Below are 25,201 nucleotides of genomic sequence, written 5' to 3' on the forward strand. Positions count from 1 at the left end.
AAGTATCTACAGGTACGTGTGGTAGCCCTTACTTTGTCTAAGCTCGATGGCCCTTTCTGCGACGCACATGCCTAGCATGCATGGCCAGTATCCAGTACGCTGTGAGCCCCTCAGTCTCCATTTTCCTCTCCATATCTGATAGCCTTTTGTATAGCATCTACGACGCTGCTCCTCTCTCAGGCTTGTGACTTCGATGCCCTCACATGCGGAATTCTACCAACACTTCTCCCAGTAGCCCGGATATTCGATAGAGTGAACGAAATCCGGCCTTCCTCCAATGCAGGTGCTCTCTGCATCGGGATGAGATCCATAGGGAAAACATGAATCAGACTCTGAGTACTTCCACAAGTGACGATGGCTCTTGCGGCACTCGCGATGCTTGATGCAGTCCAAACAAACTCCGACACATATTTCACGGACGGATGCTGCACGTTCCCTGAGTGATTTCTCGGTTGGTCCCCTGAGCTGCTTATGGTCAAAAGTGAGCCAGCCTCCGGCAGCCATTAAGCTCGGATATTCATTTCCACTTCTGTTGGGGTTCGACATCTCAGCACCATCTGGGAGAGGGACCACTGGAAGCTCGGTCTCCCTCAGACCATCGAGTTGCGAAGAGAGCGGACGCTTTGTATCCGGGAGCCACAGGCCAGACGCTCTTCCAAGATTGTCCAGAAAATCCACGACGAGTGACTCACGCGATGCTGCTCTTGCAGCCTCCTTGAACTCCATGACTAGTCTCGCGACCTGCCTGGACAGTTCCTGTTGCGCCACATTCTGTTGATTAAAAAGCGAGCCCACAAAGCTCTCTGGCAGTATATCCAGGCATCTGGCCTCGAAACTTTTCGCCTGTATCATTGTGGTCTGCAGCACCAACTGGCTCGAGAGACGACGGAAGTGTAAGGGCCGATCCAGCATGTATGCTGCTGTGACGAGACGTTGGAGCCCGTAGGACTCTTGGGCGTGACTTATGGCCTCGTCAAAATGGGAGTCTGTAGCGTGTTGGAGCAGCGCGTCAGCTTGCAAGTGGAGTGTCAAACAGCAATCGTACTTGTCAATCACGATAGCCAGATCAAGCAGGGCTTTCGCGGACTAAAAACAGATTAGCTGCGTTCGACTATCACGATTGCATGTGCTTGACCTTGTCTCCTGTCGCAAAAATTTCTTGATGATGCAGTAGTCGACATAGCTGCCTCATCGGTACCGGCGCATCTTGTATTTCAACTTCGTGTGGCTCACTGGAAGAACGATCCTTCGCCGCCAGACTTTCAGCGAATCGTCCCGAGAAGAGGACCTCGAAGACCCTGGAGCTCATTGCGAGCACATGGGAAGACACTCGAAGCTTCTGAATCGGGTGGAAGCCATCATTGACGACCAGCACAATGTCGCCAGAATCGCATATGCAGTGTTCGTTCTGCTTGTCGAAGAAATTGCGCAATGCTATTGCGTTATCCGCATAAAGATCCACGTCGTCCTCTGGCGGGACAATAACTTTTGTGGTGTCAGCCATGGGGCGAAGATTTGTGGTAGTTACTCTGTGTTGTCAATCGGGGTGAAGGGCAAAGTATGCAAATGCAGTTGAAGGTGGTAGTCGCAACGTGAATTTATATGTGCAGCAACAAAAACAACAATGGAACTTGGCTGTTCGCGAACCTTCACGTCACCTGATGTGAATGGTGTATATTCACTTCATCTGTCCATTCACTAGTAAGTTCCAAACGGATCGAAATTCTTCACAACACAGCTTCATTGTGTGCCCTTGACAATATTCTGGACCATTTTTTCGAGCATTGCACCTCCAGTGGCACCGCTGCCTTCAAAGTATGCAGCTACACTCTTTTCGACATATTTGCCGACCATGTCGACCTCCACATTCACATCCTCGCCCTTTTCCTTCGCAGCCATAACCACCTTCTCTTGCGTGTAGGCAATCATCATGATCTCCCACCACCCCTCTTCATCGTTGACAGCCGTGACGGTAAGTGAAGCGCCATCAAGCGTCACATAGCCCTTCTCGACGATATATCGTAGCACGCTCTTGTCGCGAGGCTGCAGGCGAAAGGTGATGGCATTGCCATCCGGCCTCTTCTCCGCAATCACAGCAACAGTGTCCACATGCCCTTGCACAAAGTGTCCTCCCATCCTCGTACTCGCACTCACAGCGCGCTCCAAATTGACCCCACTGCCCTCCTTCAACTTGCCCAGGTTCGTCCTTCGCAGAGTCTCTGGCGCACAGCCTACCTTGAATTCATTCTTGCTGAACTCCGTAACAGTCAAGCAGGTTCCATTGACGCTGATGCTGTCGCCCAAATGGCAATCGACCAATATCTCGGCGCAGTCGCTAATGGTCAGGGAAGTTCCCCCACCTCCACTGGAAGACTCATCGAGCTCCACGAGCTTGGAGACGGCTGGCCAAATGTCAGCGCAGCGTCGCACATGAGAGAGTAAGAAGCACAAGACGTACTGCCAACAGTCTCGACGATGCCTGTGAACATTGTTTCCGCTGTGCTTCGCTGTCTTGGGTTTGGGAGTTTTGGTGATTGCAGAGCAGAGTACTTTTTTGGTGTAAGCGTCATGCACGTTTCCGCCAATACATCATTAAGGAGCTCCGTCTTGATGCCGATCTCGGAGGTGATATGCCTTGGCTGGGGGGAGGGATCGCAGCTTACTATTACTTCCGAGGTCTAGGAGGTACCACGGATGAAGATGTAGATGGATGAGAAAGAAAAAGTACGTAACTGCAGACCATCATCACTGGAGAGCTGGCCTCAAGTTGATATATAAAAAAAATGTCTTTCCACAAGTCTCTCCGCCTCTTGAGCCGATCATCATCTTTGCAAACGACGGGCCGAGCACCATCACAGCGAAGATGGCTAGCAACGCCGGCCTCAGATCCGAGCAAACTGCCATTGGCTGGTATCCGAGTGCTCGATATGACCAGAGTGCTCGCTGGTGTAGGTGCTGTGTGCTCATGAGACCACCATGCTCATAAATGCTTACGAAGAACAGCCATACTGCACACAAATTTTGGGTGACCTCGGGTATGCATCTTAGGCCCAGTACGACCGTCTCCAGGTCTGGCTGTAATCGGAGGAGTTCTGCTTATATGAAGATAGGGCTGAAGTGATCAAGATCGAACACCCTACAAGAGGAGATGATACGCGAGCATGGGGACCGCCATATGCAACGTATACCGAGCAGAGTGGCAAGCAAGGTGCTGGCGAGAGTGCCTACTTCTTGGCCGTATGATGGGACTCCTCGAATGATGGATACAGTTGACTCACTCTGACTCCTACCTAGGCCAATCGTAACAAGAAATCTATAGGCCTGTCCTTTCAATCCCCTGCCGGCGTCGAGATTCTTCATAAACTAGCCAAAGAATGCGATGTTCTCGTCGAGAACTATTTGCCCGATGCTTTGAAAAAATACAACATGGACTACGCCAGTGTCTCCGCAGTCAATCCGAGCATCATATACGCCAGTATCACCGGATATGGCCACACAGGTCCCAACAAGAAACGAGCGGGCTACGATGTCATGGTCGAAGCTGAATTCGGTCTGATGCACATCACAGGCCACCGAGACGGACCACCCGCCAAGGTCGGCGTGGCAGTCACAGATTTGACCACGGGCTTATACACGAGCAACAGCGTCATGGCAGCATTACTCGCTCGAGCCAAAACGGGTAGAGGACAACATATCGATGTTGCGCTCGCGGATTGTCAAATTGCCACCCTCGCCAACATCGCTTCCAGCTGTCTGATTTCTGGCAAACCGGATTCGGGACGTTGGGGCACTGCACATCCGAGCATCGTGCCATATAAAGGGTTCAAGACAAAAGATGGCGACATTTTGATCGGAGGCGGGAATGATCGATTATTCGGCATCCTGTGTGAGAAAATCGGACACCATGCGTGGGCGACGGATGCGAGATATAAAACGAATGCCGATCGGGTAAAGGTGAGGGATGAGTTGGAGGCCAAAATTGAAGCGGTGACTACGACCAAGACAACGGATGAGTGGTTGGCGATATTCGAAGGAAGTGGAATGCCATATGCGCCCATCAACGATGTGAAAAAGACACTGGAGCTGGAACATAGTGAGTTGATGACAATTCTCACTTCTTCTTCTTCTTCTCAAAAGAAAAATATCATACTAACAAACTGTTTCTTCAACAGCACTCGAGCGAAACATGATAACCGAAGTCGAGCATCCCACCTGTGGACCGATCAAGCTCGTCAGTCCGCCTGTGAAATTCAGTGATACACAGCCAAGCATACGAGAACCGCCTCCGACTTTAGGACAGCACACGACAGAAGTCTTGACGGAACTTCTGGGAATGAAGTCAGACGAGATCAAGACTCTGAAGAGTGATGGCGTGATATCATAGGTAGAGCCGTGCATGCAAGATCCTGTAGGATGTAATCGAAAGCTCCGTGGCTGTAGCTCGGTTTGATCATCGTACTATTCATGTCTGTTCTCGCTCGTGCCAGCACATGAGATGCTTCTGTGGGCACAGGCCCTGGGCCGCCCAAACTTTCTCTGTTCACTTCAGTATTCAGGTACCTACATGTACATGCGCATAACGACTGACCAGAGGTCGCCTTTAGAGCGTCGCGCCGCAAACATTATACTTGATAGGCACCTCACGCGCGTGGTCTGCCACTTCATTTCACGAGGTGCTGCCCGAGGAAAAGACTGATTGCAGGTCCACGTCAGCTCTGCCGCTCACTTCCAGCAAAGATTCATATCACCACGAGTGACAAAAAAAAAGGCTTCAGATCCCGATCATTCGCATTTCGCAGAAGTGCACTCCTCTGCATGCAGAGGAAAGATATGATACGCTAGCACTACTTCAGCTGCGAATCCTGGACCATGACTTGCAGCATGCAAAGATAGCAAGTGATGTATATGAGCAGCTAGCTTCCCAACATCTCTTATGAAGCGCTGATGTTCGTCTATTCCTCATCCAGCTCGAGCATCATTAACATTCAACGAGCGTGCTATACAACGACGGAAAAATAGCACTGCAGCGTGCGCAAGGTCATGCGATTCAGCATGACAGACTGAAGCCCTCGCATGAGCCCTTTGAACTACTATAAGGACAGCGTAACGCAGAGCACGTCGTTCCGCCCGCGCTGCTCGAGACGGTCAGCTAAGTGCGTGAGCTTTGGCATTCAGCCCAAGGATCTGAGTGCTTACCTTGACTCGCGGGTTCCGCATCGGGCCATGATCCGATGGTGGAAACCGCAGAGGTGTGGTGCTGTAGCTTCGTCGATCGATCGAGTGTGGGAGATCTCGAGTGGCTCATACATATTTTCCTCTTCCGCTTCTTCGTCAGAGTCTCGGCCTTTCTTTCAAACCAGTAATCGCGTCGAGTGAAGTTTGAAGGCATGCCACAATCACAAATCCTCATCGATGACATCGTCCTGCTTAGCAGCAGCGTCGCATTTCAATTCTGGCGTGGAGAACGCTCTTGGTTGTTTGGCATCCACGGGCGCTGCTAGGGACATCGCGGGCGAGAAGCCTGCTTCGCTGGTGAACAGGCTGTTGTTTAGGCCAGGCAGACTGGCTCGCTGGCGCTTGAATGGACTAGCGACAGCTTCCGCATCGTTCGCTGGAGGAGCCAAACCGTTCGGGGGCGTACCAGCGTTGGCTGTGACCGAGTTAATTGACTTCGGCGTACCTGCATCTGTTGACTCTTCGCCCTTGATGTGCGGTGATTTGCGTGTCGTACTGGCCTCGCTCAGCGGTTCCGCAGAGTGTTGACGTTTGAGCTGCAGCGTGTCAGTATGTGCGCGGATTGATGTGCTTTCATGCTTACCTTGATCTTCTGCACACCTTCGGCCACTTCGTTGGTGCGCCTCGCGTCCTCGGGTGACAGGTGTGCACTCCCCCCATCGGGCTGCTTGTCGTCCGCTTCGTCATCGCCATCTGGCAGTCGTTCTTCATCTTCATCGTCAGCATCACTGTCCATAGCGTCCATGTCCTTGTCCTTGCCCTTCCGCTTGACCGTTGCGGTGTCTCGGTAACCTGAGAAGCCCTTTGTTCCATGCGACTTCAGCGGACCCAGCTTGGAGAAATCCGTAGTCGAGGACTTTCTACGACCACTCGACTGCGGCATTTTCTGTGCACCTGGGGTCGAGATGATTCCCATCTTTCTAAGCTGTCTCTCGCCCCGGTAGAAGAAAGTGAACACTGCATAAGGAGACTCTGGAGGATCCAAGCCGGTCACTGTCTGCGTGCTGATAGTCTTAGGATCCAGTGCCTTTGGCTTTGCGAAGCTCGTGGTGTGGTCCACGTCTTCGCTTGCGCCCCCCTCGCCATTGCCATCCATGTGGTCGTCGTCGTGGGCACCAAATTGAGGAGAGTACTCTCCACGCTTGATCTCACCACTGGCGAGAACACGAAAAAGAGCAACTTTGATCTGGCCAGCTGCTTCAGGCTCTGGGGGATCGTCTTCCGAATCCGAGTCTGATGTGAAGAGCCCATCGTCGTCCTGGAGATCCTCGACTGGCCCGTCCTCACCTCCATACCTCAAGACACCGTTGCGACGAATAGTAGTAGTCAGTCGTTCAACATCATCATCATCATCATCGCTCACCTTCTCCTCCTCTCTCTTCCTCCTCTTCTTCTCCAGTCTCCTCTGCCGTCGCTCTATGCGCTCTTTCTTGGCCTGGTCGGTACCCTCCAGGTCAAGTCCGTTGAGCCACCTCTCTAACGGTACTTCCCTAAACAGGAACTCACGTTCTGCAAGACCTCCACCCTCCTCCTTGGGCACACTGACCCAACGGCTGTTCACCCAGGTCTCTTCGCCCTTCCTCAGCAGTGTTGCGACTTCTTCCTTGCCACGTCCGTCGAAATAAATGTACGCTGCTATCGTTTCATTTGGATTCGGCGTCCGTGAGACGTATGGCGGGACGGTTCCCTGGTATTTGCCCCTCTCACCCGTTGCACCCGGCAAGCCTCCCACTGTCCGCGGCTTGGGGTATGGATCCTCGATGGTAGGCTTGGGCGTCGAGTAGGGCACATTGAGGCCCGGCGTGAGAAGAGTGATACTAATGGCAAAGGTCGATTGCTCCGGCTTTCCTGAGGTCGAGCCAGACGGGACTTTTGCTGGAGGAACAGGGATGTAGGTGGTGATGCGCGATTGCCGAGTCTGCTTCTGAACCGAGTGCTCGGCGATAGGGCCATCTGGAGTGTGTATGGAGACCGCAAGGCCTTTGAAACAAGGCATCTTGCTTGCTTCAAAGGAGTTGCGGTCGGTGTTGGTGTCGGTCGTGGAGCTCGAGCCCGAGGCGGAGGCCGAAGCGGAGGCGCGAGGGCGCGTCGGTCGAATCAGTCCAAGTCCAGTGGTGCTGCCGCTCTGGCTGCTGTGGAGGGCTGTCTCGTCCGGTCTCGTCCTGTCTCGTGTTGTCTCGTGTCGTGGGGCCTGTTTCTCCTCCGCAAGCTGCAAATTTGTCCGGCTCTCCAGAAGCTTCTCTGGCGAGTGTGTCCGACTGCTGCTCACCGAGTGCTGTTCACTGCTGCGCGCGACTGATGTGCACGTGCAAGGCAGTTCAGTGGACCGGGTGATGGGCAGTCTGGCACGCAGGCTGGCAAGGAAGACTCCAATTACCTAAGCTTGTTCGCGTCTTGCAAGAGAAGCTTCCAGTCTCCGCTCATTCAGGAGCGGTGTCGGTGTCGGTGTTTGGTGCAACATTTCCCATCGATGGCCCTCTGCAACTAGGAAATAATCTACCTTGAGGAGGTATACAAGGATAGAGGGAGGAACACACGATAATTACAGTAGCACTGCAGAACACCGGATTCACAATAGGATCGCCCAGTGAATAGTAAGTTAAAGAGTAACTGGGTTTATAGTAGAAACTGTAGAGCCGCGTAGTGTCGAGCACCGAAGTCACTCGAGCTACCTAGGCAGTCACGATGACAATGTACCTACTGTCATGTGTGGCTTCCTACGACTACCTGACTATCAACAACTTGACTGTCTCGGTTTGAAGCTGCTGTCATCTGTCCACCTCACTAGCCCGTAGCCTAAGCCTCGTGTCTCAACTCTCGAGGACCTAGGTATACTTAACTATTGACAACTTGACTGTCTCAGTCCGAAACTGCGAATATCTGTCTACCTCCCTGGACCGTGGCATAAGCCTCCTGTCTGGACTCTTGACTCTCGAGGACCTACCCCTACGTGGATAGGTATTATTCTTCTTCTGCGACTGCCACGACCTTTGGATCGCCTATTACTACGTTCAGCTCGTCGACTTTGGGTTCTGTGCCGTACTGGCTCTGCGCTGTCTGGCGTTTCGGCCGCAGGGCCGTCGTCTGTACAACTGGATAAAAGTATGCTCCTTTCTGCAGTCGTGCACTCCCAGATTCGCCATCTGCATCGTGCAACGCTATAGCCACCGCATCATTGTACATGTTCCTGCTGTCTCCATGCTGTTTATACGTCTCGTATGTCCGTATTCGCTTGTACTTGAAGCATGGCACGCCGTCACCATTGTCGTCTGTGTAGAGCGCATCGTCGTCCTTGTCAGCCGCTCCCACATCCAGCTTCCTCTTGATGCCGCGCACAGCTTGACGATCGATGGGGAGGTAGTAGTCGTAGTCATACTCCTGGATGGGTTCCGGTTTTGACATATCAGACTCTTGCCACTCGCGAAGCTTTTCTGCAAATTCCTCGTTCGCTCGCTCATCGGACACAGGTTTCATGAGCGCAGTGTCCAGCCGATGATCGTAGGTATCGCGGATGTCTGATGGATTTGAAACATACTTCATGACCATGTAGAAGCCGAGTGATGGTATAGCATCTGCATCGGGCAGAATTGGGTAGGAGTCGAGCAGTTTCAAGTCTGGGTTGGTGGGGTGTTTGGGACGCGACCACGCCTTGAGCTCAGCATCAGTAACCTCTGCTCCGCGCAGGTTCTCTGTGTTGTCCTCGCCTTTGTATGCATCTTGGGGATATGCAATGTCGAAGCCCTTCACAATATGTCGCATGATGTTGATTGGGTCATCCTTGTTCATGGAAGCTTTCCGCCTCTTGTTGTCATTGCGCATTCGCAACAGGTCTTTCGATGTCGAGGATGAGAAATGTTGTGCTTGTTGCGATGAGCTGTACTCGGTTCTCCGAAGAAACGACACAGAGCCTTGTGATGCCCCTGCTTTGCCCAGCTGCCCTAATGGTCTCAGAAGCGCCCTGTCTGCAGGATGCAGGAGCTCTTTCGCATTGGGTCGGAAAGATATGGCTGCGCCGTGTCAGTTGGGGCTGATATTGTACACAGGCATTGTGCCGCCAGAGTGTACACACCTTCCTCCTTGCCCTCAAATATGCCGGGTATACCAATCAGATCTATGGGCATTCCCAATTCTGCATCTGCTTCGATGTTCAGTGGCTGATCTCGCGCGAGTCGCGACGAGTAGCCAGCGCTCGTGTATTGCCCGCCTGAAAGCCCAGTTCCTGGAATGTCCAGCAGTTTTGGCGGATTTGGTGGAGGAGGAAGCGCATTGCTATATCGTATGCGCGCGATGTAGTCTTGGTGCACGACCTTCTCGCCGGGCCGACCGGACGACATCGCGTGATGGGGGGACGAGGGGAAGGAGGAGGAGGAGGAGGAGATCGAGGGCGTTATGATCGGTCTCGATTGAGAAATGCGCGTGTTGTTGTAGGTGGAGATTGGAGGTAGAGGTGTTACAAAGTTACCACTTGCAGATGTGCATGTGAAGAGTGCGAATGGAGCAACAGTGAATGCGAGTAGTAGCTCCGGAGAATTGGGATGTTCTAGCACGGAGGTCCAAAGCGGCCAACAGCTATCTGTTACCCCCCGACCTCCGACTTCATCTTTATACTGCTTCACTATATATACACTACTATACATGCACCTACATATATACACCTCTATATTTAAATCTATATATATGCTTCCTATATACTTGTAATATACTTCAAACAGATGTACCTAGAGGCTTAAATGTCGATTATAATAAGTATTAGGTTTTTATTACTATATAGCTTGTAAGTAGTATCTAGTAGATCTAGTAAGAAGCCGTTACTAAGACATTTATATATTCTGCCTAATTAGAGATAGCTATATAGGTATCTAGTATTATTCTTATCTTCTTCTTCTTCTTCTTCTTCTTCTTCTTCTTCTTCTTCTTCTTCTTCTTCTTCTTCTTCTTCTTCTTCTTCTTCTTCTTCTTCTTTTCCTTCTTTTCCTTCTTCTTTTTAGTTTCCTTCTTTCTATTATTAGTATAGATATTATTAATATAGACAATAGACGTTAGTACCCTTATCTATTATACTTAAGAGCTTACTAAGCTCTACTAAAGTAGTAGATATAAGAAATCTATAGTATACTAGTAATATACAAGTTTATAAGATAAGTATAAATATACTATAGTTAGAATACTATAGCTATCTACCTCTACGGCAGTAGAAGAGTAAAAGTTGGTATAGTTATAGTAAATTATTTAAGTTACTATAGTAATAGCTTTATTATATAGATAACTTATTATTACGATGATATATCTAGCAATAAAGAGAGAGGTAGGTAATAACGGATTTAGCAATAACGACAAGGTAGGCGACGAGCGTATAGCGAGTATATACAGTAGTGTATATATATAGGTAGAAGTAGTAGTATAAAGATGAAGTTGAAGACGGAAGCCGGGGGTCACGGATGGCGGTTGGTCGCTTTGGGCTTCCGTCGTCCCGCTTCCCGCTCTCGTTTATCGATGGCGTCGATCGCTTCACATGCCTCTCGCGCCACGCCACGGCCACGCCACTCCTCCATCCTGGTTGAGGTAGTGCCTGCATTCAGGTGAGGTGAGACGGGAGACAGAACAGCCTGGAAACTGGAGTCCATACCTGTTCAACATCCTGTCAAACTTAACATCCCACGGGAGTCTGTTCAGTGATCCGCCCGAGCCCCGAGCCCTCCGCCTCCGGGATGCTGAGATGAGAGCCCGCCGTCTGCCTGGAGAAGTATAACAAGATACCTCGCTGCTGCCTCCTGGCGACTCTCCTTCTCTGAACAATACGGAGTGGACGAGTGCTACAGCAACCTTACTCACCATGGCAGAAACACAGTCCCCGCCGACAGTGCCAGCGAGCACGAGACCGAAGCCATTGCATCTTTCCAGATCGTTCTCACGCATGGCAGACCGAATGGCCGAGCGGCAAGCTGAGTCGCCCGGCTCACCTTCTAGGAAAAGAGCAAGCACATTACAGGAGGCTGGTATACCTGCTGTACCTGAAGCGAGACACATAGCGAGTTCCCAGGAGCTCGACGGACAGCGGTCAATGGCAGACGTGTTTGAAAGCCACGAGGAGGGGGAGCATCACCAAGAGCAGATAGAGGGTGCGAGTACGCCGGGACTCAATGTGCCGAGCACCATGGACGAGCTTCCGATTGAGATAAGAACGCTTTGTGCTCGCTTCCTGGAGAGCCTGTCAGCAAAGGTGCACCCCACGCCGCTCAATGCAGATCAGCTGTCAGATCTATTTCAAGACTTCTACGAGCGTGCAGCAAATCATATAGCTACACATATTGCAACTCTTGCAGCACGAATAGGCCGACCGACACCACAAGCACAGACAAGAACGGGCAAGGGAAGACAGCGATCCGGGTCAGGGGCGAAGAAGGGCTTGAACGATGATGCAGCAGGTCATGCAGAGATGCTCACAGCAACAGAGGTCGCAGAGAGAAAGAAGGCCAGAAAGCTGCTGGAGCACAAGCGGATTGCGTTACAAGAGGCGGTTGAGCGTGCAGTCTGCGAGAAGATTTATGACAAGATCTGGAAGCACCGGAGCACGGATGACGAGGCTAGAGATGACAAGCTGCGTTCAAGGACACAGGCACTATCGCTGGTTGGAATCGGACTGAAAGAACTACATGCGGACAAGCCAGATGTACGGCAGCTTGCAGAAGAACGAGAAGATGAGATCAATCTGTCATTGGCACCAGCACGCGAGGCCTTGCACCGAATGGATGATGACCACTATCCACTCGGAAAGCTACATCAGCTTACAGCTGCTCACCAAGCGATTGTCGAAACTCTTTCGCAGATCTTCCCATCCTCTTCATCAGCTGACGAAATCTTGCCCACCTTGATTTACACCCTGATCACATGTCCGCCAGATGGGATCAACGTAGTCAGCAATCTTGCATTCATACAGCGATTCAGGATGTCGAGCAAAGTTGACGGCGAAGCAGCGTACTGCTTAGTGAACCTTGAAGCAGCGATCTCCTTTCTTGAGACCGTCGATCTCTCGTCGCTACGCGCAGATGAGCTGCCACAGGGACCAGACGCGAAGGCTCCATCTTCCTCGAGCCGTTCCTCAACACCCAGACTTGAAGGTCCTACGTCAATCGTACAACCTAAGAACTCCCATCTCTTGACGCCCGACTTGTCGACGGCGACGGCGACTCCTGAGATGATTACCGGCTCAGCCAGTGCAGAGAAAACTCCGCCATCCCCTGGTCCAGTCGGACCTATACCCGTCAGACCACAGATGCACCAGCGACGCATTTCATCTATGATTGCGAATACCAGTGCTCGCGTGGATACGGGCCGGCAAGACTTTCTGAACGCTGCTGATAAGCTATACGAATCTGTTAATGGCACACTTGACAACAGCATGCAGTTCCTCTTCGGCCGTTTCAAAGAGCAAGTTGCTGACTCAAGGTCGTCTCTACCTAAGACATTGGAAGAAGCGCGACGTCTGGTCTCATCACCAGTCATAGGCACCGAGGACGATGATTCACTCCATCTCTCTGGACATAGTAGTCCGGTCCCTGCCGATCCTCTATCTGCAGGTGGAAGTTTACTCGAGCCGAACAAGATGCTGGAGTTCCTAGGAGGCAAAAAGAACGTACGCGACAGAAGTGCAGACAGCGCGAGATCTGGAGGCAGTGGAAGACGGGCTGTAACATTCGACAGCAAGACTATGGCTGCGAAAGAGAGATCTACGCCGCAACAACATACGACCCCGTCTGGCTTGTTTAACTCCATCAATCCCCTGAACAAGTTTGGCATGCCTGCTTTCGTGCCGCGATTCGGTCGTGTTAGCACTGTCGCCAATACTGTGCCGCCGGGGCAACTTGATACGAAGCCACCGGCAGTACCCGCAGGTGCCACCGCAGCTCAAGGACGTATGAATGAAATCGTAGAGTCACCTGTCAGTATTCGTCAAAGCCCGGATGGCCTTGCAGTAACGCCGTCTGCATTGGAGAGGACTCGTAGCAAGGACTCTGTCGCCGGAGTTGAGGAAAGCGACGAAATGAATGCGAGGGAGTCTTTGGCAGAGCTGAGAAATTTGAAGCCACCCAAGAAGCGATTCTTGGAAATTGAGAGTGCAAATCAGCTCAAGTTAGGAGAGGTGGAGGAACTATTGTTGGAATATCGACGACTGGCGAAAGCCATTGGGGAGGCAATAGCACATTGAGTCTTGTCTCGTGACTTGACATGGCGTATGATCAGTACCTACAGTATTACATTTAGACCCTGTCAATACCCTTAAAGACAGAGCCTCGCGTCCAGACCGAGTTTGTGTGTCTCTTGTTCTCATCGGCGCCGGCCGACGCTGGCCAGAGCCGAAAGGTCAGCGCCAAGAGATAGCTAACTTGCTAACGTTCCTCCCAGATCCCTTCCTCGCAAACAACTAAACAAACAGACCTGCAGGCACGTCGATTTGCTTCGTTTACATTACGCTACAACCTGCTCCACAACATCAGAGCCTCCACACGCCAACTCGAATCAGGATGGCTACACTGGAGAAAACGCTCTATGTCGGAGCCTTCATACACTGCCAAGACCTCACGACGCTGGATATATGTTCTCACGGCATCATTGGCGTGGACGAAAGCGGAAAAATCGCTTTTATATCCAGGGAAACGAAGGACAAGCAAATACCGGCTCGCGAAGGATGGGAAAATGCCAAAGTTGTGAGCATTACCGGATTGGGATTTTTCTTTCCTGGTTTCATTGGTATGTTCGAGGGACATTTCCTCATGTGATCGAATCCTAATCACTCCATCGCAGACACCCACATACACGCGTCCCAATACCCCAATGCGGGCATATTTGGCAAGTCCACACTGCTGGATTGGCTCAATACCTACACCTTTCCTCTGGAATCCTCCTTCTCCGACCTCGCCAAAGCGTCCAAGATTTACAACCGCATCGTCTCGCGAACACTCTCACACGGCACCACCACAGCCTGCTACTACGCGACCATTCACGTCCCCGCCACGAATCTCCTGGCAGATATTTGCCACGCCAAAGGCCAACGAGCGTTCATCGGGAGAGTATGCATGGATTCCTTAGCACCAGACTACTACCGCGACGAATCCGCCGCCACATCTCTCGCGGATGCCAAAGCCTGCATCGAACACATTCGATCCATCGATCCCCATTTCGACCAAGTCAGCCCGATCATCACACCCCGCTTCGCTCCTTCGTGCTCCACAGAATCTCTCAACTCCCTCGGTCAACTACACAAAGACACCGGCGTACCCATCCAAACCCACATCTCCGAAAATTTGCAAGAAATCCAACTCGTCAAAGACCTCTTTCCCAATTCCACCTCTTACGCCGACGTCTACGATCAAGCCGGCCTCCTCACCTCCCAAACCATTCTCGCACACTGCGTCCATCTCACTCCCGAAGAACGCAAACTCATTAAAACTCGCCAAGCCAAAATCTCTCACTGTCCCGCTTCCAACACCGCCCTCACATCCGGTTGCGCGCCAATTCGAAGTCTGCTGAATGAGGGTCTCACGATTGGCTTGGGAACGGATGTGAGTGGCGGGTATACCCCCTCGATTCTTGCGGAATGTCGGGAAGCGTTGTTTACTTCGAGACATTTGTTTATGTCTTCTTCTTCTCCTTCTTCTTCCGACGGTAATGGTAATGGTGGCACTCCTTCGATTAAGAGAGAAGACGACGTCAAACTTTCCGTCGAGGAAGCTTTATATTTAGCCACGCGAGGTGGTGCCAAAGTATGTAATTTGGAACATCGCATTGGAGGATTTGAAGTCGGAATGGATTGGGATGCCCAAATGATTGGTTTGGATGTTGTTGGTGATGACTATGCTGCTGGCGAAGGAGAAGGAGTGAATGGCAAGATGGATTTCTTGGAGACAGGAATTGTGGATGTTTTTGGACATGAGAGTTGGGATGATAATGTGAATAAATGGGTCTATGGAGGCGATGATCGGAATACTTTGGCGGTGTGGGTTAAGGGACGGTTGGTGCATAGTCGGGGTGGGAGGAGAGGGCTACAGACTTCTTGAGAGAGGAAATTATGATGATGACGAAGAGCGACGTTCAACGAGAACCAGATTAGATCATATGATATCTTGAAGTGCTGCTGCTGATGGACGGTGGGTATCTTCAATATTTCTACAACATTGGCATTACTTGCCTGTTCCTGTTTTTATTCATACTTTTACATCTCCATCTCCATCCAGCACCAACCCACCCTCCTCGTCTCCTTCTCCTTCTCCGTCCTCTTCAACACCGCCACCACCATCCTGCGCAGGAGGCGGTAATTGCGTTGTCCCCTCTTTCAAAGCCTTCACTTTCGCATTCGTCATTTCAAAGACATACTGTCCCAGATGCTCCACCCCTGCCATCTCTACCGCTTCCACCGTCGCATCATCCACCAACCTCTCGGTAGGGAACAGCTCATTCGGCACCACTTGCAATTTTGTCGATCTCTCTAAAAAGGCACCAAATGCCTCCCTCAATTCCAACGAACTTTCAAACACTTCCCTTCTTCCCAAGATGTACACTCCCAGTCGTGCTCTCGATAACGCCACAGTCAGTCTTCTCAAATCTCGCAAATACCCGGGAGATTTCGTCCTCGTCAACGAAAGAATGATGTAGTCATTTTGCTCTCCCTGGTACTTGTCCACTGTACCGACCCAGCCGGGCATACCGAAGAGTCGATTGTTCTTGCAACGATGAGTGAGAACATCGCGAATCAATGCTTTTTGGCCCGAGTATGCTGTCAGAATCGAAATCTTCCCGGCGGGATAGCCGAGGAGACGCATGTATTGATACAAAGCGACGGCGTATTCTGCTTCGCCCAAGTTTTGGATGAAATGCGGTGTGGGTTCGCTTTCGCCAGAGTTTTTGTAGTCAGGTACATCGATGAATTGGTATTCATGTCGGAAGCCAGCATTTGCGGAGACGAATTCCTGTGCTGTGGATGTGAATGGGAGGTTGGTGAGAGATGGATAGCGCCATTTGTAGAGGTCTGCGAGAGATGGCCTGCTTCGTCCTTGAGCGTCGAGAATGATGTGTGGGACGCCGAGTCGGACTAAGCGTTGGAACAGGGATTGTTCGAGGTTTGCGTAGGTTTTGAGTGCGTTGTTTTGGATGACTGGAGAGTTTTGGAGGTGGTCGCCCACGAGGACGATCCGCTGGAGAGCATTTTCGGGCGCTTTGCCGTCTTCTACACGCGGCTTTTGCAATACGAATGGGATGAAGTTCTCAATCTCGGTGATTTGAGCGGCTTCTTCCATAATCACATTGTCATACTTGAAGCCAAGTTGTGCAATTTCTTGCCGGCGAATGGCAGCGTGCGTCGATGTCATGGCGACGATGCGGGCTTCCTTCACCAGCAGGTAGTTGCTCTTATCGCGTTGTGCTCTAAGAAGCTCAAATGGGCGGATATCTGCGAGCTCACTGAAAATTCGGTTGATATGTCTCTCACAGCCTTTGGCAGTGTCGAGCAGCTGCTGTTTGGTCGTGTTCGGCGAGAATAATGGTTGGGGAGCGTCAGCGAAGAATTTGTGAAAGGGGAAAGTCGCAACGAGCTGTTCGGTGGTCACATCGGCAGACTCAAAGCTGTCCCAGTAGCGTTTCCATCGAGGCTGCACCCAGACCTGGTCGAAGTATTCTGCAGTTTCACAGCTGCTGCCGTGCGCTCCAGGTGCTTCGATACTGGCAGCAAGACGCTGCACATCAGCAAGATATCGCGCGCCTCGCTCAAGGAACGACTCGATACGGCCTGCTTTGGAAAAGCTAGCTTCCGTCATCAGCTCTTCTTCGCCGTGGCCCAGTCGCAGAAGATGGCGCTCATCGATGTCTAACGCCACTATCTTTTGGAACAGCTGGTTCAGTGCTTGGTTGGAGTGTGCGATGAGTAGAGTGCGTTGCTGCGGGAAATTGTGGTAGACGTTGCTAATAATTTGTGTTGCCACATCAGTCTTGCCTGTACCTGGAGGACCAACAATGACAGTCAAGCCAGGCTGTGTGCCAGCCGTTACAGCCTCTACTTGAGTGGGCGTGAAGCGAACGTGATTAAGTTTGGGTGCATCTTCCGGATACGGTCCCGAATTTGGGGGTTGATATGTCGACACTCTGTAAGTCTCTGCCGTAGGCTTGGGATCTGGTCCATCTGGTTGATCTCGTCTCCTCTTCTTGCCCTTTGCTGGTGGAGGTGCAGGTGCCGACCCAGTATTTTCTAGTACATACGGTGGTGGTGGGATTGAGTCCAGATCGGGATCAGGCTCAACCGTCTTGCCAGGTAAGGACTCAATCAGGTGCTGCCAGTCCACAAACGTGTCTCGGTAATCAACGCTTTGGAGCTTATTTGCAAGACGCTTGTAAGTGGCAGAAGCGGGATCGCCAATACCAAGGAAGACCTCCTCGAACCAAGATGGCACGGGGGCGTCCGACGTGGCCAGCTGCTTAATGCTTTCCAGCACCGGTCGAAAATTGTTCTCTCTCGATTTCCTGCGGACCACCAGATTGATGCTCTCGTATATGTCGGGCTTACCAGACGCCTCGCGATCCTTGTCGGCCTTGTACGAGGCTGCGTCCAATCGGAGCAACAGTCTTCGCTGTCTCGGTCTTGGCCCATTGTCTGTATAGTCCTGATCATGCTGGTTAAATCGAAGCGCTCTACTATTCTCATCAAGGACGCTGATGACCTCTGCGCATCTGACCGCTTTCAGGCCAAGTCTCTCGGCTACAGACTGCTTCGCAGCAGCACCATTGGTGAGCTTGTGAGCGTTGTCTTCCGGTTGCAATGCGAGCAGATAAACAGTGTCGTCTGATCTCAAGCTCTCCCACTCCCTCCGCAAGCCGGGCTGAAGCCTGCTCACATCAAGGATAATCTCTGCCTTGACTTGAGCGGGCACGATCTCGCCAACACGCGGTGCAGCAGTTTCAATCAGTGCCGGTTTTGGGATGGGAATGGCCATTCGAGAGAAGCCATCGAAGCGGACAATCCCGCCTCCTCGTCGTGGCTGCAGTCGTTTGATCGTATCCTCAAGATGCTTTCGCAAGCTGTAGAAAGCTTCGTACCTGTATAGAGTAAAGGATCGCCACAGAAAGTCGCCTATCGTCAAGTACTGTAAGTTGAGCTTCGGAATGGCCAACGGCTGATTGACGACATGCTCGTCTGAGGGCAGTCGCGCATTGCTGTACAGTGCATGCTCCGTCGGTAGGATCTGCAGTTTACGCATTCGCTCCGTGTAGTATGGCTTTGACTCGACCATCGCGACGAGCGTCTCGACCAAGAATGCTCGATCTTGCACTAATTGCGTCGTTTCTGGGTACTCTCGTGTTCTCAGACCGACACTTTGGCACAGCTCGAGCAGCTCATCGTCGCTCAGATCTTTGAGATGGCTTTCCAGCTCCTCCCGTTGTCCTAACGCACCGAAGTTGGTCAAAATCATGATCTTCAGCTTCTCTGGCTGCAACCTCATTCCCACTTTCTGTAACCTCGATATGCTGGCATTTTGAGATTCCTGGTACTCCTGCCTGCTCAGCTGTCGCCCAGTCTGGTCGTCGATGGGAAAGTGCGTGTAGTGCACGAGAAGCTCGTAAAATTCGCGGATCCGCGATTCTTGCTGGTGCAAAGGCGAAAGGGCAATGGCAGGCAAAATGTTCAGATCTTGAAGCAGAGCATTCACATATCGTCTTGTGGGTAGTTGACTTTGCAAATCGCACAGCAATTCCAGGAATCGTTCGCAGTACGCCACATCATCTTCCTTCTTGGTGCTAGTATACAGCTTGTCGCAGAAGCTCAGTACAAGCAGATACAGCCAGCTCCTCTCAAAACGCATTCTCGCCTGCCCTGCAGGGTCTGCATTGTCGAACTTCTTCCCCGATGCTCTCCACGCCTTTTGTAGTTGTGCGCTTTTCGCCAGTCGTCTCTGTCTTGCGGCATCACTGTGCAAGTTGTGCCATATCCCAATTGACACCAGCGGCGCGCATTCTTTCCTGACGACTCCATGGTCCAGACTCTGATATGCGCCCACGATAAAGGCCAGGAGATACTCGCGCACATTGGTGGCCAGACTGGAGTCAATGCTCAAGTGGAGCACGCGTCGAAAGAAGTCAGCAAACTCGTCGGGCGTGGTTGTGAAGAGCGGCCAGGTGGGTAGGTTCTCCGATCGTTTCGTGTTGACGAGGAGGACGATGAGGAGAACGTGGTGGTTGGATGCATTGTCAGTGTAGCCGGGCCAGAGATAGCGCTCCAACGCCTGCAGCTGTTCGAGGAGGAGCAGAGAGAAGGGGGAGTCGTCTTCTTCCACGAGCTGCCAGAGCTCAGTGATGGTCGCCGGCAGCACTTTGGGCGCGCTGCTGGGTGAGGACAGCCATGTGTCGCGTGCAATTTGGGCAATGCGATGGTCGCCTGTGAGATCGCTGATGCCTGGTCGCGCCATCTCCAACAATGACCTTCTCTTCCACTCAGCTCTTTTGCTGCGACGACTGCACAAGGCGATTGACCGTGCAGGTGGAGGCGGAGGTCGTTCGCAAGTGAAGCCAAAGTTTGTGGTTATAATGTCCTGACTCGTGCTCTGGTACGCCCTAGTCCTCGAACTAGCTCGCTTTCGACCACAGACCACCACCTCAGACACGAGAGCTGTATTGACGAGACACCACAACCTCTCAATCTTTCTCGCTCTCGCTCTCTTGCTTCCTCACTCTACTGGTGTCAAGAACTGCAACCATGGGCGAGCGACAGGGCGAAGTCATCTCCATCAAGGAGGGTCCCGAGCTGGGAGAGACAGGTCGTCCTCAAGTCCCAGCAAAGCGTCTCAATGGCGACTACCCAGTATGCGCCAACTGACACTCACTCTACAACCACACCGACACTGACTCCCGCAAACAGCTCATCGACAGTGACCCTCATTTCAAGCGCGTTATCGGCTATGCCCGCCCCACGGACTACGCCGGCGCCGCAGGAGTCACCGCCGCAGGCCCCGCCCTCATGTACTGGTTCGAGCGCATTTCCCCCTCCGAAGTAGGCCGGGGCGGTTTCGCGCAAATTATGCGTCTCCAAGGCGCCATCGGATTCGTTGCAGGCTTCTTCTATCTCTACTCCTCCTCACTCAACCGCTTCTACGGTTTCTCGGAAAACCGGAGGGAAATCGAAATGGACATGAGAGAAATGACGGAAAAGGTCAAGAGAGGGGAACCGTTGTACGGACAGACGACTTTGACCGAATATATGCAAGGAGCTGCTGCCCGACAATCGAGATATTCGGGCGTGTTTTTGCATGTCATGCCGTGGTTCAACTTTGTCAATCATAACCAGCATGGTGTGGACACGGCCAAGTACTACCGGAATGCAGAGTGGGAGTTGGAGCAGGAGAGGCAGGGGAAGAGCTTGACCGAGACGGTCAAGGAGAAGTATGAGCTGGCGAAGGAGAAGGTTGGGGCCAAGTGAGGTGGGATCAGTCAGACTTGTTGAAAAAACCCGGGGACTGGCTTCTTTATTCCCGCTCTGTATGTTACAGATTCGCTTCAGCGACAGCCAGGAGCTATCACTTGGGGCGGTGCAGAGCAGAGCAGGAAAGGAAATGGAATGACACATATATCTACAGCTTTCAGCCAATTTCCTACTATCGCAGACAGCGAGTACGGCTAGGTATATTCGTGAGCATTCTGCTGACATAAGGAGTTATAGCTTTGCAGCTCCGAAATATAAAGAACCAAGAAAGTGACTGGAGTGGTTGATCCAAAAAGCTGATCAGACTGAGAGAGTGATACAACCGAAGCAGGACCTTACACACCTATCTGCTCACATATCTCAGACATGCCCAATTATTACAATGCAGCACCTACAATTGGACGCACTAAGAACGTACGCATATCTAGGTAGGGATATTTCTTCAGCCAACGCCAGCGAACAGTACAGAAGAAACAGAAAAAGATAAGACAAACATGGAATACAAATGGCTCTACTACTACAGGTATGCATGATTCACAACGTAGATCTTCTCAACTCATTTCAACTCAGCTCAAAGAAAAACAAAGACGCTCATACCAAAAAGAAAAGCCCACATTTGAAAGCTACCTCCCCACTCCCCATCATCATCATCACAACACATCGCCCTGAGACCAAAATGAAAAAGATCCATCAAAATCATCACTTCCTCTCCTCTCCTCCCCCTTTCCATCTCTCTCGCCCATTTCAAAATCCATCGATGTGCCACCCGAATACAGTCCCGAATCTATAGGCGCGGAGAACGCACTGAGGGAATCTTCATCCGGGGCGGTGCGCGGTAATAATGGCTGCAGACGCTGTCCCGTCGATAGATAGTGGTGCTGGTGGTGGTGGTTATACTCGACCAAGTCATGCAGGGGATCTGGTGTGTGGGTTGCTGCTTGTTGGAGAGGAGCGTTGTTGAGGTTGAAAGGGTTGTAGGTGCCGCGTGTGCTGGATTCCTGGATAAAGGAGCGCATGATGTCGCCTAGTGCTGGACTGGGATGGTTGGGGTAGATGATCGGGGGCCAGGAAAGGTCGGGTTCGGGGTTCTCACTGTGAGGCTGCATCATCTGGGGTATTTCCTGCGACTCCTGTGAAATTATATCCGAGGTACCCAGGTGTGATATGAACGGCATCAGCTGCTGGTCGTGGTGTGAGAGATGCTGCCAGCTTTGAGGCACATCGGAGTAGAGTCGGATGCCGACTAGTCCTGCTGCACTTCGCAGGTCTCGCCATGCGTTCAAATTACGATTATTAGGGCTGACTATCAACCTCCAACATTCGTTGAGGAGCGTTTGAAGCCTTTCGATGTGTCCCGATGTTTCGGTGTCGTCAGCCGAAAGCCTTTGGAGCAGCCTCCCAGAAGCCCGCATTGCATCCGCATGCATGTTCCTCATAACATTCGTGACTTTTCTTGGCTCCTCTTGAACACGGGACAGAAGATCATGCGTCATCTCCAGAAGTGCTTCTGACGAAGAAGATATGCTGGCCTGACTTGGCCCTTGGGTGCTTACAAGTGTAGGCACCTCACCCGACGGGGACATGAGTAAAGACGGATCGGTCTTATTCCAGAAGGCTGTGTCGTTGGAATCAGGCAATTTTGCAGCGTTCAAAGGTGCAGGTAAGGATGTAGATCTGCCGCGCCTAGAGGTGGGAGGCACCTGAAGTCTCGACAAGGCCGGAGTGCTGCCAATTAAAAATGGCTCCGGAACTGGGTCATCTCGATCAAGTCGATGTGCACGACGATACCACATTCGCCATATTTGCAGCTGGGTCTGGCGACGGGGATGCTGACAAGGTTGAAGAAGAGGGAGCTTGTCGTAATTGTGACAGTGCTCGTCGATACAGATCTCGGAAGTACACGTCCTCTTATGCTTATTCACTTGTGGCAAGCTGATGAAGCGCTCAAAAACCTTCGCGTTGTTGATCTCACCGATACTGTAGCATTTGGGACAGCAACCAAAAGGGCCGCCTGGGTGATGTGAGTTAAAATGATGAATCCTGAGCGCTCGTCAGTCCCAGAGTTCAAGTTTAGGCAGAGTTTACGCACCTGAGCTTCGATGTGAAAGGACGATTGTATGCACACGCATCAGTAGGCTGCGGTAGACCATTTCTGGTACAGAAGATGCAGCAGAAGCCTACCCCATGGTGGTCTCCATCAGATGGAACAGGCTCATCGTCACCATCATCTTCGTCGTCACCGCCACCGTCCTCAGCACTCGACTTGGCAGTAAGCTTGCTCCAATGGATCCCAGATCCCACACCTTGCAAGCTACCAGATCGCGTGTTGGCGCCATCCATGGTGTTACTGCCTTGATAGCTGAGTGATGCATAGCTTTGCGAACTTTGGCTACCAGGAAGATAGGATTGTGGAGGTGTTTGGGTATTGTACTCTCCAGTTTCTAAGGGTAATAGTCGTTCCGGAGGCAGTGGTCGGCAGCGTACCCCTTCGCCCGTACGATCGGCAATAGCGCTCCTTTCGTGCAGACGTGAGCGATCCAGAGTCGCAGTATCGTCCAGATTGTGCGCCATGTTTGCGAGATTGCTAGCGTAGAGTCGTCGTGCTGAACCTGGGGTGACGGGACGTGCGACTCCATCATTGACATTGTCGAGACACTCAGCTTTGCCAGTTGTCCCATCACTCTCCGATGATGACATGCTTGAGGTCAGTGCAATACAAAGACTGCTGATTCGGCTGTAACAGGTGCTACCGGCAGAAACTCCAATACCAATATCGGTGCGGCTTATTGGGTTCTTCTTCAAGTATTTCTCCATACACTGCAGAACGACAGCAGCAACTTCAGCAGAGACTTTCACGCACATCTGTACGTAGTCCTGCCACTCGAAAATCATGTCCGCCCAACGATATGATGGCGTCGACGCATCTCGCTCGCAGTGGTTCGCCCGGAGGCCTCCACTATATCTTTCTCCATCGCCCCCTGCGGACCGAGTGCTGAGATAAGGTGCTTGAGTGTGACAGTTGTGACTATGGGATGTGTTCGCATCTGCACCAGTTGATCTTGCTGCACTGTGAAGGATTCATTAGTGGACGTCATCGGAGGCTGACGTGGGACGGTTTACTCTCTCGCGCTGCTGCTGAGCACACATTGATCGGCCATCGTAGACGAAGAGTCGGCGAAGCAGAACGCTCCAAAGTTCACAAATGAGGAGTAGCAGGATGTGCCAGTTGTTCGGGGGCTGCTGCGAGCTCACAAGGCAGCGCAATCATCATATGGTGTTTCATGGTGGGAAGCTTGCGGCTTTGCTGTTCCTCGCGAGGGGCGGAGTCGATGAGGGCGTCAAATGAGAAGTGGCCACTGGGCAGAATGAACCGTAAGGACTGTTGAGATATGAGCAGCTCATGTTTTTCGCACTTCGCCGTGCGGTTCAAGCAACATTGTTTCCCTTAGCTTTTGATCATGTGTGCGAAGAGAGCGAAAGCCTTGACGTGGCCAGTTTTAAGTCTTCAGCAACGGCGAGGCATGCCACCTTAAGCTCAAGGCACGAATGCCAGACCATTTTGCTGAAAGTTGTGTGACCGCGGCTAACCCATATTGCAGGCCTACTCCGACGTGGCAATGCGAGCTTCACTTTCATGTGAGGCTTCGTGCATCTCCACCCCCAGCTGCAGCTGCGCAGAGGCGGAGAGATGGCGCTGACATTGGTTTTGGTGGAGAACCAGGCGAAGTAAGCTCGGCATAAGAAGTACATGAAGTATCTTGAGAATGATAATACTAAGGTACTTAGGTATGGTAGGTAGTAGAAGGTATACCGTATATGACATGGCTCGCAGTCTTTGCTTGAACTCAACCGTATGGGTTCTTTGACATGTCCACTGTTGGGTAGATTCGCGATCGTGAAGTGCTCCCCTCCCTAGAAGGCGTATATCGCGATGACATCCTGCATGGCTCAGTCAGTGTATTCAGTATGCGCTTGAATGCTGCCCATCTCTCTCCAAGCAGTACCCAGCTGACGATTTCCTGAATTCTTGAATTCAGAGCTGACCTTGCGCGCGGGTCAGACTCAGCATTGGCGCGCAATAATGAAGGAGGAATCACGACAATCAGCAATTCCCTTATCAAGCCGTGTCTCAACGCTGGTCTGCGGCATATTGAAGCTGCATATCCGGCACGATGCTGCCCAGCGCTTTTCAGCATATCGATCCGTATTGACCAAATGCGTCTCTTCCAACTCTCCGCGCTGGACTTCGACAGAGCGACGTCGTGCCCGAGACCAGACGCCATGTCGGCCGCGCATGGCAAAGAATGATCTGCTGCCGACTCTCCTCCCTGGAGAACGGCTTGTCGCCAAGACAAGGCATCGTTATTGGTCTCTCGGCCGCGTCCAGCTCCTCCTCTTATCACGACTGCTGAGACACCTGCCCGACTGTTCCGTCTGCTCTTTCTCTCCAGCTATGGAGGCTGGCAATCCCCCGAGGTGAGTCCCGGACACACACGGGACTCTTCCAGA

The 25,201-nt window shown here is 51.8% G+C and overlaps 10 protein-coding genes across 10 annotated transcripts; 4 read left to right on the forward strand and 6 right to left on the reverse strand.

The window, feature by feature from the left end:
- Positions 1-213: 213 nt before the first annotated feature.
- SEPMUDRAFT_118711 (uncharacterized protein) lies at positions 214-1,504 on the reverse strand (the record flags this gene model as incomplete). Its single annotated transcript, XM_016901451.1, has 2 exons — positions 214-1,086; positions 1,136-1,504. The coding sequence occupies 2 exons, from the start codon at positions 1,502-1,504 to the stop codon at positions 214-216; spliced, it is 1,242 nt and encodes a 413-aa protein (XP_016759538.1).
- Positions 1,505-1,676: 172 nt separating this feature from the next.
- On the reverse strand, positions 1,677-2,543 carry SEPMUDRAFT_150358 (riboflavin synthase alpha chain). Its single transcript, XM_016906116.1, has 2 exons — positions 2,459-2,543; positions 1,677-2,402 (listed from the first exon to the last, which is right to left on the reverse strand). Exons 1-2 carry the CDS (start codon positions 2,487-2,489, stop codon positions 1,741-1,743), a joined length of 693 nt encoding a protein of 230 aa, XP_016759539.1. The 5' UTR covers positions 2,490-2,543; the 3' UTR covers positions 1,677-1,740.
- Positions 2,544-2,750: 207 nt separating this feature from the next.
- SEPMUDRAFT_150359 (CAIB/BAIF family enzyme) lies at positions 2,751-4,415 on the forward strand. The gene is made up of 5 exons (XM_016906117.1): positions 2,751-2,948; positions 3,004-3,035; positions 3,111-3,237; positions 3,295-4,093; positions 4,173-4,415. The coding sequence occupies exons 1-5, from the start codon at positions 2,784-2,786 to the stop codon at positions 4,382-4,384; spliced, it is 1,335 nt and encodes a 444-aa protein (XP_016759540.1). The 5' UTR covers positions 2,751-2,783; the 3' UTR covers positions 4,385-4,415.
- Positions 4,416-4,777: 362 nt separating this feature from the next.
- On the reverse strand, positions 4,778-7,662 carry SEPMUDRAFT_150362 (uncharacterized protein). The gene is made up of 3 exons (XM_016906118.1): positions 5,819-7,662; positions 5,197-5,771; positions 4,778-5,132 (listed from the first exon to the last, which is right to left on the reverse strand). The coding sequence occupies exons 1-2, from the start codon at positions 7,229-7,231 to the stop codon at positions 5,397-5,399; spliced, it is 1,788 nt and encodes a 595-aa protein (XP_016759541.1). The 5' UTR covers positions 7,232-7,662; the 3' UTR covers positions 4,778-5,132; positions 5,197-5,396.
- A 187-nt stretch (positions 7,663-7,849) lies between these two features.
- On the reverse strand, positions 7,850-9,660 carry SEPMUDRAFT_150363 (Paf1-domain-containing protein). Its single transcript, XM_016906119.1, has 2 exons — positions 9,305-9,660; positions 7,850-9,242 (listed from the first exon to the last, which is right to left on the reverse strand). The coding sequence occupies exons 1-2, from the start codon at positions 9,567-9,569 to the stop codon at positions 8,197-8,199; spliced, it is 1,311 nt and encodes a 436-aa protein (XP_016759542.1). The 5' UTR covers positions 9,570-9,660; the 3' UTR covers positions 7,850-8,196.
- Positions 9,661-10,785: 1,125 nt separating this feature from the next.
- On the forward strand, positions 10,786-13,504 carry SEPMUDRAFT_150364 (uncharacterized protein). Its single transcript, XM_016906120.1, has one exon. It carries the CDS (start codon positions 11,069-11,071, stop codon positions 13,439-13,441), a length of 2,373 nt encoding a protein of 790 aa, XP_016759543.1. The 5' UTR covers positions 10,786-11,068; the 3' UTR covers positions 13,442-13,504.
- Positions 13,505-13,670: 166 nt separating this feature from the next.
- SEPMUDRAFT_150365 (guanine deaminase) lies at positions 13,671-15,290 on the forward strand (the record flags this gene model as incomplete). The annotated part of the gene is made up of 2 exons (XM_016906121.1): positions 13,671-13,983; positions 14,038-15,290. The coding sequence occupies exons 1-2, from the start codon at positions 13,758-13,760 to the stop codon at positions 15,288-15,290; spliced, it is 1,479 nt and encodes a 492-aa protein (XP_016759544.1). The 5' UTR covers positions 13,671-13,757.
- A 92-nt stretch (positions 15,291-15,382) lies between these two features.
- Positions 15,383-19,682, reverse strand: SEPMUDRAFT_69028 (DEAD helicases superfamily protein; the record flags this gene model as incomplete). The annotated part of the gene is made up of 1 exon (XM_016909848.1): positions 15,383-19,682. One exon carries the CDS (start codon positions 19,680-19,682, stop codon positions 15,438-15,440), a length of 4,245 nt encoding a protein of 1,414 aa, XP_016759545.1. The 3' UTR covers positions 15,383-15,437.
- Positions 19,683-19,889: 207 nt separating this feature from the next.
- On the forward strand, positions 19,890-21,021 carry SEPMUDRAFT_69031 (uncharacterized protein). Its single transcript, XM_016909849.1, has 2 exons — positions 19,890-20,074; positions 20,132-21,021. The coding sequence occupies exons 1-2, from the start codon at positions 19,970-19,972 to the stop codon at positions 20,687-20,689; spliced, it is 663 nt and encodes a 220-aa protein (XP_016759546.1). The 5' UTR covers positions 19,890-19,969; the 3' UTR covers positions 20,690-21,021.
- Positions 21,022-21,342: 321 nt separating this feature from the next.
- On the reverse strand, positions 21,343-24,975 carry SEPMUDRAFT_118720 (uncharacterized protein; the record flags this gene model as incomplete). The annotated part of the gene is made up of 4 exons (XM_016901452.1): positions 21,343-22,732; positions 22,782-23,759; positions 23,893-24,071; positions 24,697-24,975. The coding sequence occupies 4 exons, from the start codon at positions 24,973-24,975 to the stop codon at positions 21,343-21,345; spliced, it is 2,826 nt and encodes a 941-aa protein (XP_016759547.1).
- Positions 24,976-25,201: the final 226 nt, after the last annotated feature.

The sequence above is a fragment of the Sphaerulina musiva genome (genome assembly GCF_000320565.1).
Source record: "Sphaerulina musiva SO2202 unplaced genomic scaffold SEPMUscaffold_7, whole genome shotgun sequence".
Classification (NCBI taxonomy): domain Eukaryota; kingdom Fungi; phylum Ascomycota; class Dothideomycetes; order Mycosphaerellales; family Mycosphaerellaceae; genus Sphaerulina; species Sphaerulina musiva.

Bases quoted from the DNA above. Each gene is read 5' to 3' on its own strand.
- SEPMUDRAFT_150358 (XM_016906116.1), bottom strand. From the start codon at position 2,489: ATGTTCACAGGCATCGTCGAGACTGTTGGCA. The intron at 2,403-2,458 runs GTACGTCTTGTG...ACATTTGGCCAG, and splicing joins CATCGTCGAGACTGTTGGCA to CCGTCTCCAAGCTCGTGGAG.
- SEPMUDRAFT_150359 (XM_016906117.1), top strand. From the start codon at position 2,784: ATGTCTTTCCACAAGTCTCTCCGCCTCTTGAGCCGATCATCATCTTTG. The intron at 3,036-3,110 runs GTATGCATCTTA...ATATGAAGATAG, and splicing joins CAAATTTTGGGTGACCTCGG to GGCTGAAGTGATCAAGATCG. The intron at 4,094-4,172 runs GTGAGTTGATGA...TTTCTTCAACAG, and splicing joins GACACTGGAGCTGGAACATA to CACTCGAGCGAAACATGATA.
- SEPMUDRAFT_150362 (XM_016906118.1), bottom strand. From the start codon at position 7,231: ATGCCTTGTTTCAAAGGCCTTGCGGTCTCCATACACACTCCAGATGGC. The intron at 5,772-5,818 runs GTAAGCATGAAA...GACACGCTGCAG, and splicing joins AAGGTGTGCAGAAGATCAAG to CTCAAACGTCAACACTCTGC.
- SEPMUDRAFT_150363 (XM_016906119.1), bottom strand. From the start codon at position 9,569: ATGTCGTCCGGTCGGCCCGGCGAGAAGGTCGTGCACCAAGACTACATC. The intron at 9,243-9,304 runs GTGTGTACACTC...GACACGGCGCAG, and splicing joins ATTTGAGGGCAAGGAGGAAG to CCATATCTTTCCGACCCAAT.
- SEPMUDRAFT_150364 (XM_016906120.1), top strand. From the start codon at position 11,069: ATGGCAGAAACACAGTCCCCGCCGACAGTGCCAGCGAGCACGAGACCG.
- SEPMUDRAFT_69031 (XM_016909849.1), top strand. From the start codon at position 19,970: ATGGGCGAGCGACAGGGCGAAGTCATCTCCATCAAGGAGGGTCCCGAG. The intron at 20,075-20,131 runs GTATGCGCCAAC...TCCCGCAAACAG, and splicing joins GTCTCAATGGCGACTACCCA to CTCATCGACAGTGACCCTCA.